At 40.4% G+C, this 15,045-nt stretch overlaps 1 protein-coding gene across 1 annotated transcript; it reads left to right on the top strand.

Moving 5' to 3' along the window:
- Positions 1-361: 361 nt before the first annotated feature.
- Positions 362-4,638, top strand: psmd14 (proteasome 26S subunit, non-ATPase 14). Its single transcript, XM_050052141.1, has 11 exons — positions 362-498; positions 1,470-1,525; positions 1,841-1,912; positions 2,013-2,132; positions 2,320-2,390; positions 2,613-2,763; positions 2,893-3,000; positions 3,223-3,297; positions 3,388-3,513; positions 4,184-4,246; positions 4,464-4,638. Exons 2-11 carry the CDS (start codon positions 1,478-1,480, stop codon positions 4,560-4,562), a joined length of 933 nt encoding a protein of 310 aa, XP_049908098.1. The 5' UTR covers positions 362-498; positions 1,470-1,477; the 3' UTR covers positions 4,563-4,638.
- Positions 4,639-15,045: the final 10,407 nt, after the last annotated feature.

Here is a 15,045-nt window from a genome sequence, read left to right as displayed (position 1 = left end):
GGAATTTAAAATATATATATATTCTGGATGTGCGACGGCTCAGAGTATTAGAATCAAAAAAGAATATGCAGTGTGCAGAGAAAGTAACCTAGACAGGTCCTACTGTATTTTTATAAGTATACTATTTATATGCAGTAAATTGTTAAATGTATGTCACAGCTACATCAGCTACATGTATTATTATTATTAATATTATTATTATTATTATTATTGTTACTGGCAGAAGTACTGTTAGTCGTAGTATTAGCTGTAGGCCAGTAGCAACAGTAGTAAAAGTATGAAATGTGGTAACTGTGGCGCCCCCTTGTGTCTTGTTTCTGCAGTTGCCAATCGGGCGCCAACAAAATACGTCATCAGTGCGACGGAAGCAGTTTTTCTGTCTGAGTTAAAAAAAAAGGCAAAGAGACAATTCTGGCTGATTCATTGTAGCCAGGTAGTTTGACTCCGCTGAACATAGAAACACAGACTTTTCTGAACAACCGCAAGATTTGACAACAGGTAAGTGGACTCACAGCTTCAACACTGTCAGCAACATTCATAAAATACGGTGAAATGGAGTCAGACTTTATAATTTCTTACGGCTTTTGCTGTGCGAGGTGACAGAGGCTTAGCTTTAGATGCTAACAGCAAGCTAACGCTTTCAGTACCGTTGACTGTTAGTTAATGAATCTAGCAATTTCATGTCACTTTATGCTAAACCTGCCTGTTTTGTGGTTAAAACACGAATAATAAGATCTGAATCCAAGACTAATGTGTGTTTATCCGATTCTTTATCGATGTGTTTGCGTAACTATGGGAAAATTAGCTAACTAAAGCTAACTAGCGATGTGGTTGCTACCATCATTAACTTAACATTATTTATTCGCGTCCCCAGATGCAGCAATAAAGTCGTAAATTGAGCTCAACAGCATCAGGCCTTAAAATACTCAAAGTATAACATGAGTAAAACACAGACAATGAAACTCTCAGTCATTTAGGTCATAAGTTCCAACACAGGAATAGTCCAGTCGACCCTTTTTGTTGATGTAACTTTGATGAAACACAAGCTTAAAGCCAAAGTTGTGCTAATGTACATCAGTTATAAATCACAGGGTCATCTAAAATATGTACCCTTGTAACTATATGCTACCTTTAATATTTTGAGGCAAAAAGCCTATTCGAGGTCAACACACCTGTCAAGTCTATCTGCAGAGAGAAATCCAAGCTAACCCCAGCACATACCCATTTAAAGAACACAACCTTAAGATTTATTACGCTACATACACAGTTAGTTTTTATTAAGAAATGTGACTACTTGTGCTATTTGCATTTTGAAAACTCTGCACTTTGTCGTACATGCTTGAAGGATTAGTTATATCCCATATGATAAAGGACTTTGTTAACGTTACTCTCTGATATCTGATAATTATACATGTTGTGGGTCAGCTGTGCAGTTTGAAGACAAACTAATTATTGTTTTTGTTCATCAGATCTTGAAATGGATCGGCTGCTGAGACTTGGAGGAGGAATGCCCGGGCTTGGCCAGGTAACACGAAGTTTGAATTGTCCACAGATAAAGAACATAAACAAAGGTTTCTAGTGGTTTCTAACACAAGAAGTAGAGGTAGAAATTAAAGTCCCCTCCAGATTCTTACCCTAACATTATTTATACCAAAGCCACCCATCTTTAACCTTCACCTAAATTAAGGAACTTTTATATCCTAAATTAATATTTAAACTTAAATGTGTCAATGCTTATATGTATAAAATTGTTAAATATTTGGCTTTTAGCACTTAATTTGAGCAGCTGCTGTATTTAAAAGGCCTCATCTGATAAATGAACCCTGCATTGACTTCTCAGGGCCCTCCAACAGATGCACCTGCTGTGGACACAGCAGAGCAGGTGTACATCTCCTCTCTGGCTCTGCTCAAGGTAATCACACATCATCTGGACCAAACATTTTCTTTTATGCAGTCTGTTTTTTTTTACGTTTAAAATAACACTTCCCTCTCGTATATTTGTTTGTCATTAGATGTTGAAGCACGGGCGTGCCGGTGTACCAATGGAGGTCATGGGATTGATGCTGGGAGAATTTGTTGATGACTACACAGTGCGAGTGATTGATGTGTTTGCCATGCCCCAGTCAGGAACAGTATGTATTTCCCCCTAAAATCAAGATGATGCCCTCATAACATAACTAATTAAGCAGACTTATTGTTGTTTGTTTATTTATTTGGGTAGTAAATGCCTTGTAGGAAGAAGGCACCATACACAATAAGTATATGGTGCTTTTTTTGCCTTTGCTCTTTGTCACTAAATGACAATTTTTTACCTCACAGGGTGTGAGTGTTGAAGCAGTGGACCCTGTGTTCCAGGCCAAGATGTTGGACATGCTGAAACAGACTGGCAGGTAAAACCTTGAAACATATCTACAGTCACACTATTTAGAAAAATGCATGGTCAGTGTTTGCCTCTGTGGACCAAGTTAAGTAACAACTTAAGTTTAAATGCAGGCCTGAGCAGTTTTATGAAATGTCACTTTGATGATGAAATGACTCTATACAATCTTTTTTTTTTTTATTGTAACACCTCCTAACCATGCTTTCTGTCCTCCTCCCATGTTGCTCATCAGACCAGAGATGGTGGTGGGGTGGTACCACAGTCACCCTGGTTTTGGCTGTTGGTTGTCTGGCGTGGACATCAACACACAGCAGAGTTTTGAGGCCCTCTCAGAGCGAGCTGTAGCAGTGGTGGTTGATCCCATTCAGAGTGTCAAAGGAAAGGTAAACATGTAAAGCTGCTGCAGTTGGGCCTTGTTCCTCAGTGTCTCTTATTTTGGAGGCGTTATACAAGAATTAGAATTTAGTACTATTCAATAAACTGGTTTCATGTGCGGCCTCTGTCCTCTTCAGGTTGTTATTGATGCCTTCAGATTGATCAACGCCAACATGATGGTGTTGGGTCATGAACCAAGACAAACCACATCCAACCTGGGTCATCTGAACAAGCCCTCAATCCAGGTAAACTCATTTTACACAGTACCATCACCTAGAGATGGTAAAGTGGTGTCTCCACCTCTGAACCAGAATGAATCCTCTGCTACTGTGAAAGATCCCAACAAGATTGGATCACAATAAAGTACTGGAATATTAATACTAATGTTTGGGATGTTTCTCTCAGCAGTCAGAGGTTATGCGTGTTATTGATTCATATACTTAACTTAAGGTTTCTCATGTTTTCAGGCTCTGATTCATGGACTTAACAGACACTACTACTCCATCACTATCAATTACAGGAAAAACGAGCTGGAGCAGAAGGTTTGAGGATACATTTATCACAAATTGTTTTATTTGGGTGTTTTGTTTTTTCAATAGAGCATGAGAAACATAACTCGTATTATTCCTCAGATGCTGTTGAACCTGCACAAGAAGAGCTGGATGGAGGGCCTGACCCTGCAGGACTACAGCGAGCACTGCAAGCTCAATGAGACCATCGTCAAGGAAATGCTGGAGCTGGCTAAGAACTACAACAAGGTACACCTTTTAGACCTCATCCGACAATCTTTCTAAACTCCCAAGGGCTGAAATAATCTTAAAGAAATCACCAAGGGAAAAAAAAAAGTTTGTCATGATTATAATAAATGTGATTTAAAATGATTATGTACATATTAATGATCTTTAAAAACCTGACTTTAAAAAAAACTCTGTTAAAACAGAGATTAAAGGATGGTGTTGTAACCAACAAACCACTGATCTGTCTTGTAATTCAACTTTTGACTGCCAGCGCAGCAGTCAGATAAATCACTGAGCTACTTTCTGCTGTGTGACTGTTGGAGTTTTTTGATACTTGAAGACTCCCATCACACAAGTGCTGGTGCTCACACGCATGCTGTATTTCCCTTATCCAGGATTTGGAAGGTCTTGAGAAGCCTAAAAAATGAAACACAGTATTTTCTTAGAGTAAAAACTGCAAATAGTTTGATATGAGGGTGACCTCTAGCTCACCTGGTGGAGTGTGTGCCACCTCAGTCCACTGCAGCAGCCCAGGTTTGACTCTGACAGGAAAGGTGGGAGGGGGGATGACATGCAGCAGTGGGTCACAGGTCAATCTAAAGCTGCCCTATCAGTAAAGGGGAAAAACACCCCAAAAAATAATTGCAGTGCTCCCCTGCAATATTAAGACAGTATCGTGTTTCCATCTCAGGCCGTTGAAGAGGAGGACAAAATGACCCCAGAGCAGCTGGCAATCAAGAACGTTGGAAAACAGGTAATTATGAAATTTCAAACTTCAGATAAAAACATGTAATGTATATTTGTATCTAATGTATATTTTTAAGTAATTGACAAATTGCTACTAGGTTAGTGTTCGTTGAAACCGAAGATTTGTCAAAGCACAAATTGTATTTGTTTAAAACATCTTCATGACATCTCATTGTTGATGTTTATTTGGTGCCTTCTCTAATTTTCTGTCCTCCTCCTTGCAGGATCCCAAGAGGCACTTGGAGGAGCACGTAGACGTTTTAATGACATCCAACATTGTTCAGTGCCTAGCTGCCATGTTGGATACCGTAGTTTTCCAGTGACGGGCCTGTGTGTATAACTGTTAATATTGCAACCCTTGTTTTCTTTTATATAAAATAAATGTATGTATGAAATGAAGACACTGGCATGGGTGGTACCTTACTTTACTATTACCACTATTCGTAACAAGGGGGAAACTACATAATTTTGCACGAAGAAAAAAAACAGCCGTACTCCTTTGTTCTGATTAAATTAAAATATAATAATAATGTACAATTTATTTGAAGGTGGAACAGAAAGCTGCATCCATGGATATGTGTGGTTCTTGGTATATCGCTGTAATACCCAACCTAACCACTGGATGGTGCAATAGTTGCATGTTACAGTGTTTAAAATGGAGCACACTGAATCACGACATGTAATTAATTCTCATACAGTCTTGTTCGTTGTAGTTGAAGGTGAAGTCATTTCAAGATCAAGAACATGAACTACACTTTTGGGAATTGATTTTTTTTTTTTTGTGTAACAGTTGACAAGGTGAACTTCAGGGGCAACCATCAACTCCTTTGCAAAAATACAAAACAACAAACATACTATCCTCTTTACTGTTTCCACTGTAAACTTTTATTGCAGCTCTTTGAAACCACTGTTCGTCATCACTGTATGTTTCTCCATCCTTGGCCGTGTCAAAATTAGGGTTCCTTCCCCTTTTATTTGCCACAAAGAAAAAGCATGATACTAACCCTTTACAGTGTTTGGAAAAATGCTGATCAAGAAGTGTGAACTTCTTTTTTTAAGTGAAGTTATGCTTAAGTTTGCTTCTTTAACGTACAGTAGACAGACACTGAGAGGTGAGTAATTGGCAGCGAGGACAAGAAAGAGGAATTTAACCTTAAAATGTTTCCACTGAATTGCACAAGTTGCAGCTTTTGAATGTTTTGCGTTCAGTACAAGCATGGAGTGGAATGGTGAAGACTTTGACCTGACACATATAATATATAGTATAATGCTTAAGGAGTTTGATCTGAAGAGGCTGCACAGTATACTTTACAAACTACCTGGATGAACATCTATTGATAGAGAAAGACACCTCTCTTCTGACACCAGCATCCAAATGAGCATTTGGACATTACTGTCAACAACAGTTTGTCGAGTGTTTTCTTGCAAGAGGAGTCATGTCCTCATAGTGGGAGCCAGGCCTAACAGCCTGTATCCCTCTTAATTTATTACAGTTTGAAGGAATAAAGTCTCCATAATGGGTTCACAGGATCTCAGCCAGAGATGCGGCTCATTTTGTGGTAACTCGAGAGGCAGCAGAGAACATGGAGCATATGGTCTCTCTCCACCCTGTCCTGTATATACTAAGGAGACAGAGAGTGACGACAGATGTGGCCCCCCCTTGCCATTAAAATCGACCTGAAGGGTCTTCAGGTTACATCATTTTTAAAAAATCTTTGCAACCCACACGGGAGAGAATTGGCTTTCTCTTTGAGCACACCCTGAAAAATGTGACAATGTTGGGCTGTTAAATGAAACACCTCAAGGCCATTTGGGAATGACAAACTGGGCCCCATCATAGTCCATACGATAAATTCATAACCTAAAAGTTGAGAATAATTTAAATAAAAGACTTAACTCCGTGATATATAGGTTTATGCTACAGCTGACTGGGTTGTATCAACATTCAGCATATTAAAGTGTCAATTTTAAAATCAATCAAAGCTGTTTTTCAAAAGAGTGATTATATAATAAATAGTTTTATAATAAAGCAAAATATTTTCTGTAGAGAGATGAGGTTAAGGCTCATGTTAATGACAGATAAGGACTCTATAGGATAGCTTTAACTGCCTCGTATACATTTTGAAATATAGATAACAAAGTGAAAGTCCTGCATTCAACTTTACCTTAAGGAAAATGGAGACGTACTGTCAGAAAAATATTTAAGTTAATAATATTCATTATGCAGAATGGCTCCTTTATTATTGGACTGTTATTGCTGATGCATTACTGTTGCAGAGTTGAAGCTGGTTGGTTGAAGTGAAGCTTTTTTAGAGACTACAGCTGTGAATTAAATCTAGTGAAGTAAAAAGCACAATTTCCCTCTGGGCTGAATTGGAGTATAAGTATAAAAAGCATGCATGGAAATAAGTAGGCTACCTGTATGTGGTGTTTTCAGGATGATGTATTGGAATACTCTGACTGAAAATAGTCTAACAATGTTTTTTCCAGAATCCATAACTATATAAATATTTTTGCCTCAAAAATTTCACAGCTGTGCACAGGATGTCTTGTACTTCACTGAAACGTCCATTCTCAGTTTTTGTGGAATAGAAGTTTAAAGTTTCCGCATCGCACTTGTGTAGGTTACATAGTGAACCACTACTGGCCTCAAACCCAGCAGTAGTGTCACAAAATCATGCTTGCATATGGACGCCTTGAAGGTACAGCTCACCCCAAAACAAAAATACATGTTTTTCCTGCTATTTATCAGTCTAGATTGTTTTGGTGTGAGTTGCAGAGTGTTGGAGACATCGGTCATAGAGATGTCTGCCTTCTTTCTGGTATAATGGAACTAGATAGCACTCAGCTTGTGATGCTCAAAGCGCCAAAAAAAATAAACTTAATAAACTCAACAGCAGTGTCTCTTTCCAGAAATCATGACCTGGTTACAATACGATAGGATACGATATGATAGTCCAGAAGAAATGAAAAGCCTACACCATAAAAAATCATAAAAACACATAACAGTATTGCAGATAACACCAGCACACAACAGAGCACCATAAGCAAAACACAACACAACCCCTAAGCATCAAGCAACATTATTTAAAATCTAAATTGAGGCTGACACAAATTCTTAAAACAGTTCAGTTTAAATGTGGGCATCCTGTATCATCTGCCTGAGGGTAAAAGCTCATACTGAGCGTGGAGACAGTGGGAAGAGTCAGACAGTAGAGTCAGCTTACTCAAGATAATCCACAGACCTTGTTATGAGCAGTTTCATGTAGGAACTATTTTCTTTCAACCAAACGTCTCCCTATGGTATCACTGCGCAGAAGGAAATGTGCATCTATCACAAGCTCACCTAGCACCACTGAGCCAGTGCGAGATAAAAACATTAATTGCATCCTCCTCTGCAGCTGTAATGTTGCTTCCCTCTGCATGGTGATACAGTTTGCAGGTGTAGTTTGGTAGAAAGAGAATAGTTCCTACATGAAACTGCTCACAACAAGGTCTGCGGATTATCTTGAATAACCAGGTGATGATTTCTGGAAAGAGACATTGCTGTTGAGTTTTTCAAATGTATTTTTTTGCCGCTTTGAGCACCACAAGCTGAGTGCAATCTAGTTTGATTAAACTGGAGAGAAGGCAGACATCTCTGTGGCCGATATCTCCAACACTCAGCAGTTCACACCAAAACAATCTAGACTGATAAATAGCACCACAAGTGAGAGAAAAAAAATGTAGTCTATATTTAATTTTTGGGTGAACTGTACCTTTAACCCTGATTTAAGGTAAGCACTGAGAAAAATTCCCCCTTCAGCAGATTAATATGAAAACAAGCTTCTGGTGTCAACTGCACATAAATCATTCTGCACAGTGAAGCCCAAACATCCAAGAGAAGGAAGCAAAACACACTTCTTTAAATGACAGAATGATGAAATGAAATAACCACACTTATTGCTACGTGTGAAGCCAATAGAGGAAACTGTCTGCTATTTTTGTGCCTTTAATATGTGACAAGAAAATTTCTGTGACGCTATATTTATTCGGCTTACTGTGTACATTACAGCTCTGATATCCTTGCAGTTGAGGTTGATGAAAAGGTACCCTAACAACATCTAACTGCATACACAGCAGTGGATGTTTTAGAGCTTACCTCCCAAACCCAGGCCATATAAAGCCTGTCTGTATGTACACATGAGTCTGTGAACTGTCACCTCCATTGTGTTTAAAGTGCTGAATCATCATACAAGTATTTTCACTCTGGCCAGCTGAAATCATGGAGACATTTTCAGACATGGTGTATCCTGTTGAAAATGTCAGGAGATGTCTCACTGAGATTACAGACTCAAATCAAACCAGCGTGGTTCCTGCACAGAAGCATTATGGGACAGCAACAACAACACAATGTTATCTCTCCGCGGCCATGATAAGTGATTTCCCCTCAAAAAACTCCAATGTAGCACACAAGTCTGAACCAGCTTTTTTTGTGCTGGGTTTCTTTCTGAAAGCAGGATAAGATAAGCCTCAGCTGTGCTTTCTACTCCAGAGATGAGAGTGGAAGTTTGCAGCCACTCTATAGTTGCAAGTGTATGTACCGAACACCCAGCTGATCTCACCAATGCTTGTTTCCAATTCTTAGCATCCACCTGCACAAATCTACCGACTCATTGCACGGAGGCCCGAAGGAGAACCAGCTCATCTTCTTCGTAGCGCTCATTTTCAAACCAGTGTTTTGCTCCCCTCTTTCCTCTCATGGCAAAACCACTTCCAAGCAGATGAGTTAAAAGGAAAGACTGTAAACACGACAGGGGCTTTAATAAACGCTGGTGCTGTTTGGTGTGGTTTAAGAGGACAGATCACTCCCAGGAGGCCACAGCCAAGTACGCAACACTGCCGCGCCTCAGTGGACGGCAGCCAGAGGATGACAGAGTCGAGGCTTTTTAAGTGCGTGCTCTCACAGAAGAACAGTCATTAGTGGTGTATAAATGTGAGCAATCACAGCATAGAATGCGCAGATAAGTCAATTTTTTTTTTGTTAAGTGCTTAAAATTCTTTGTTGATGAGTGTGAGTGCTGTGAAATGAGACCAGGAGGCAAAGTGGGCTTTTAAAATCCAGAGTGATGCTTGAGAATCTTCTCTCTTTGAGTTCAGAGTTTGTTTTTGGCTTTGGAAACAGCTACTGACAAAACGGTCTCACCTCAAAGTCCATTTAATAGCTGCTCTGGAGCTTTCGAACATGTCACATGATCTTCACCAGCAGATGTTTATATCTCAGCTGTTGGTTGGAAAATGTTTGCAGTGACATTCATGGTCCTGCTGGACAGACTGCTATCCAATCTGGTACACACAATATGCCTGGACAGGATAGATTGCAGCCACTCTGGTGATTATCTGACTTTTCCACCCTCAGGGAACTTTTATTTTGTCCAAAATTTCAGTTCATGATGAAATACCTGCAACACTATTCCCATCATCCTCAGATGCACTGTGTTTGCTAATTAGCAAGTGTTAATTAGCACTAGTTAATTAAGTGAACAAAAAATGATTCCCGGCTAGAGACAAAGAAATAGCAGCTTTTCTTTTACCTGAAGTGTGAACCGTGACATCTGTGGGCGTGTCATTCAACAGATTGGAAAGAGAGGATGGAGCCGCGCATGTAAAGGCCCTGACACACCAAACTGATGGCCTGCTGTCAGTCAAAGTTGGGCTGTTGGTGAGCATCTGCCACCCTTGTAGGTGAGGTGTGTCCTGCACTGTTGCCCTTCGTTGGGCCTTTTTTGGCGGATCAACATGTTGAACTGGTGGCGGCAACTGAGGAGCCCATCGGTGAATGAAATCACTCTGATTGGCAGTCCAGCTCAGTGCATGGGAAGAGAAACAAAGAGCCAAAGTCAAGAGGGAGTGAGACCAGAACAAACTTGTTATATATGTTAAGATTGTTTTTCTTCAGTCGTTGAGCTTTTTAGCAGAAACATTTTGTGGTGTTTGTGTTACTGTTCACTGGCGCACGGTAAATATTCTTTCTTATTTCAACATTGGATTGTGTTGTTGATGTGTTAAGTGGCTAACTAGCATCATAGCGCTCTTTTGGTTTCTCCTCTTGAATGACGTTTATGGACTACCGCCATCTGCTGGTGTGGAGAATAAATTCCTCTTACGGAGGTGCAGAACATATGTGCTGGTTGACTGTTGGCTGCAGTCTTTGCAGTGTTTTCATGTGCAACTTTTTTGGCTGAGACATGGCAATGTCAGGCAATGCAACATGGTGCCTTAGTCGCTGCTAGTTCTCTGAAGTCTGTTTGGTGTGTCTGGGCCTTAATAGTTTTCTACAACTTCTCATCATCTTGTCCTGCTTGTTTTGGTACAAGCAGCAATGGTACAGCTCAAAACAGGTGTAAATGTGGGCTGGTTTTCTAGATAGCACCAAGGTTCCAAGAAACCTGAGTAGAACCAGCCCAAGGACCTTCTCTTTTTGTTCTGCACCGTAACATGAGTGCAAGGAGTGTGCATTCTGGGCTGCATGTGTGAGAAAGTGTTTCTGCTGGTTCATCTTTGCACATGCATGTGAATTCTTACATGTATTTATGGTGCACATCTGGAGGAGCATCTCTTTGGGGGTAATAAACACTGAACCCAGATCTGCTTTTACAATCTCCATGGAGCACTTTCTCCACCCCAACTGTGTTTCACCTTTCCTCACAGCCCATCAAATGTGATCAAGCAAAGTTAATGTGGACCGTTAAGGCATTTTAGTGTAATGTAATCTGCCAGACAGCTGTGTTGTATCAGTTATAAAGTCTGACTCCCTTTTTGTCTAGCCTTTCCCATCAGTCACAGTGCCCCTAAACTAAAGATCCTCACTTTCTCAACACATCTGTCCAGCCAAAGAATAAACACATCTGCACTCTCTGCTGTGGTTCAGCTTAGAGATGGAGGGCGGTTTGTACCTGCAGCGTTTTCTGGCAAATACTAATGTATACAATGTGAAAAATGGTGCCTGCTACTGTAAGAGGAGGCATGACACCTGGGTTATGGGGAATGTGGACTGTCTTTGTATTTAGCTCTGAATCAAACCCAGAACCAGACAGAAGACTTGGATCATAGTTTGCACAATCAGTAATCGTCTGCAGAGCTAGCCAGACACATACAACAAAACCCATTTACAAAAGCATAAATGATGACAGAGATGGCGAAGTAGTCATGCTGCCTCTTGAATGCCAGATCAACTGCATTTCACTTCAGGAATATTTGTGGTATGACTGTATTTTGCTCCATAAAAGGGGTGAATGAGAGCATGTGGATGTACTGGAGCTCTGTTACCCGGCAGAATATTTTACAGGGTCGGTAAAACAGCGAATCAGGAACAAAATGAGAAGGAAACAAAGGATGTGGTGGTATGAAAAGATCAGAAACACAGAATCAGGAAAACAAAAGAACAAGCTTGTATCTGAGTGCTGAAACACAAGCTGTAAAAGTTCTCTCTTTTCCCTTTTCCTCTGCACAAGTTATGAAAGCCTCTGATCTGTATTTAGTAATGCGGTGTACAGTAACAATGGACCGTTTCCCTGACCAGAGGGTGTAGAAGTCACAGTGCAGAGAGAGAGAGACAGTGTTGTGACCTGCTCTGACCCCCACCCGTCAGCACGGAAATGATTCATAAATGCAGTCTGTTCTCTGGACTCAGAGCAGACACTGTCTCTGTCCTGCTGAGGAGACTCTTCAGTCAGAGTGCATGAAAAACAAACAGTGTATATTTGCTCAGTTTAATCATCTGTTTGTGCATCTCAACTACACTGTGCCATATAGTGGGCCGTCTAATTTTCAACCAGTAAACTGAGGCCAGCGTGTTCAGTATCTAATAAAGTTAGTGTCCTCAATTTGATCTCTCTGCAGTTCCCTTCAATATGAGATTCCTTATTGGAAATAGATTAAATGCCCAGTCCATACTGTTTTTAACTGAATAAATTTAGGGTGTACTGGCACATAATGAAAGAGTTTAACTTCAAGATCAGAAAAAAATAACAACTTAAGGCCCAAATACACCAAAATGACATCATAGAACCAGTGGCACCTCTCCTCACCTGCGTCTCGGCCAAAAAGTTGCACTTGAACACATCGCAAAGACTAAAGCCAATGACCAGCTAACATGAAAGTTCTGCACTTGCACAAGAGGAAATAACTCTCCATAGCAGCAGGTGGTGGTAGTCTGTATTTGTCAGTGAAAAAGGGAAAAATTGGAAGAGCGAAAGGACGGATTTAAGATGCTAGTTAGCCAGTTAGCACATTAACGCAACTTGGCAATGACATTGAAATAACAAAGCATAATTTACCATAATAACACAGTCACAAACTATTTCTATTAATGAGCTCAGTGGCTAAAAAAAATTACCTAATATACCAAGTTTGTTTTGATATCACACCTTCTTGGTTTCAGTTGTTTGTATGCTTATTTCACTCCTGTTTCTCCTCTCGTGCTGTGAGCTAAACTGCCATCTGTGTGCAGCAGACTGTGACTGACAGCCGACCGTTAGCATGGTGTGTTAAGGCCCTAGATCACAAAACAATCTCACCTTAAGGTCCACTTACTTCGATCACAAGGTGTCCATGGGCTTCACACATTAAGTTGGGATTGTTTTGTCAACTGGTGTTTCTTAAAGCTCAAAGTTAGTAACCTCCCTCTGTTTTCTGTTGTGAGTCCATGCACTGAAAGACTTGTCGATCAATTTGGGACTGATGGCAGTTACATAATTGAACTTTTAGTTATGGTGTCAAATTTTTGTCTGCATCAGAATAACTGTTGCCTCTTAAAGGTTTGGGTTAAGTTAGGCTTAGGCATGTACTTATCGTGGTTGAGGTTTGGGGGTAAGCCTTTAGCTGGAGTTACATTAGTGAAAAAGTCATTAAAAGTTGTTGTTTGAATACAAATGCTACAAAAATATGCAACCTCTTTATTAACTTGTTAAGGGTTGATAGTAAGTTTTGTACTGTTATTGAAAGTATTTCAGCCTCCTCATTCAAAATATTATGTTCCTAATAAGCCAATTCTAATACAGGTTGAGTCTTTGCATTCACAAAGACAGTAAATGCAAACAGATTTAGATTCCACAGTTCATCAAAAGTGTGAACACTTCTTGCTACCTTAAAGGATAAAGTCATCTGAAGCAATCTGATCTGAGTCGTGCTCTACAGATGTTAGTCTATTAATGCAGCAGTGTGCATGGGGAACTCTTTGTCCTCTGGTTGTGTCAAACTGTGTTAAACTGCTGATTCCTGGGAAAAGGAAACACTGACTAACACTCCATTTGTTTTCAGGCATGTGCTAAGAAGCCCAGGGTCTGCAGGGAAGGCCAGTGGCCAAAAATCAAAGCTGTAGCCCCACAAGGGAGTCTACCGGCCTACCATTTCTTATAATTATGTGAAGTCATCTCTCCCCATGTTCGCCTTCTCTGTCTGTGTTATGCAATGAAACCATATGCTTTCAATCCACAGGAGAGAACAAATAAGCACAAGAATTTACCAGAACCTCTTATCGTCCACAGCACAGATAAACATATCAGGGAATAGCCTGCCCCCCCCACCTCCATAACAAGGACGTGATAGTGAACAAGTAAACAAAGGCTGTCCAGGATGTTTCGTTTCTCAATGATTTTATCATGAAGCAAGATTTTTCTTGGAAAGTGGAAATTTTAGATGATAAATTAGCTCACTTGGTGTCCTCGGAGAAATGTTTTTGCTCTTCTGGTTTTTTTTTTTTTTTGTGTGTGTGTTTGTGTGTGTTTTTGTGTCCTTTTGCGGGCAGCCGCGATTGTTTCACCCCACAGCCTTTGCTTCCATGATTGCGGCACAGTAATGGCAGTAACAAGGTGCCGCAGTGTTGTGATGTTACTCGTTGCCCGGGACTACATTTCCACTCTCCTCTCTGTAATGTTACTCAGTGGTCTCGGAATGATGATGTCACTGTCCACAGAGTTTCCACCACAGCAGAGGGCCTGCGGAGATGAAGCGAGTGGGTGTGTGTGTGTGAGTTTGTGACATGCAGTCAGTCAGAGCGGCTGCATTTGCACAGGGGAGAGGGCCTGTGCTGAGCAGAACCACAAAACAGAGGGGCTGTTTTCATTGGTCTGGCCTTCAGGGACTCACCGTCTGGGTCAGTGTTATTTAAGTCAATAAGGAACTCTACTTCTGTACATGCACAGACACACACACATTAGAAAGTAAGCCGCTCTCCATTTCATTGTATATTTACTCTCCCCTGTTTAATTTACGGTTACATAAGACATTTGTCCTCTCAGAGCAGTAATGAGATATGAATAATGGAGTATAGGACATGGAAAGAATGTAACGACCAATCACATGCACAAAGTGCTTATATTATTCCATAATTAAGTTAACCTGTAGTGGAGTATTTTCACAGTGTAGTATTAGTGCTTTTGTTTAAGTAAAGGATCTGAATACTTTTCCCACAGCTGCTTCGGGGAAGCCTTAACCTCTTGGAAAGATATTGGTGGGAAGTGGAGTCATATGTCTCAGCTTCTTTCCTGTAGTGCAGACAGTTGGAAAACAGCAGCGAGTGGATCTAAGATGTCCGTACAGGATGTTTTATTAGCCTAATATTTCTGCCAAATGATGATGTTGTGGTGTCTGAGTCACTGGCTAACAACTTTGATGATGACAAAAGTTAGATGTAATCTGATAGAGCAGTTTGGAGGAGAAAACCTTCAAATGGAAGAGAGGAAACAATATCAGGTTAGAAAAAGCTAGACATATACCTGCTGCTGTGGATGAAACACCAAAAAGATGCCCTAAAGGAGACTCTTA

The sequence above is a fragment of the Epinephelus moara genome, chromosome 1, assembly GCF_006386435.1.
Source record: "Epinephelus moara isolate mb chromosome 1, YSFRI_EMoa_1.0, whole genome shotgun sequence".
NCBI classification, from domain to species: domain Eukaryota; kingdom Metazoa; phylum Chordata; class Actinopteri; order Perciformes; family Serranidae; genus Epinephelus; species Epinephelus moara.
Note: the sequence above shows the minus strand (reverse complement) of the source record. Positions and strands in the feature narration are given on the sequence as shown.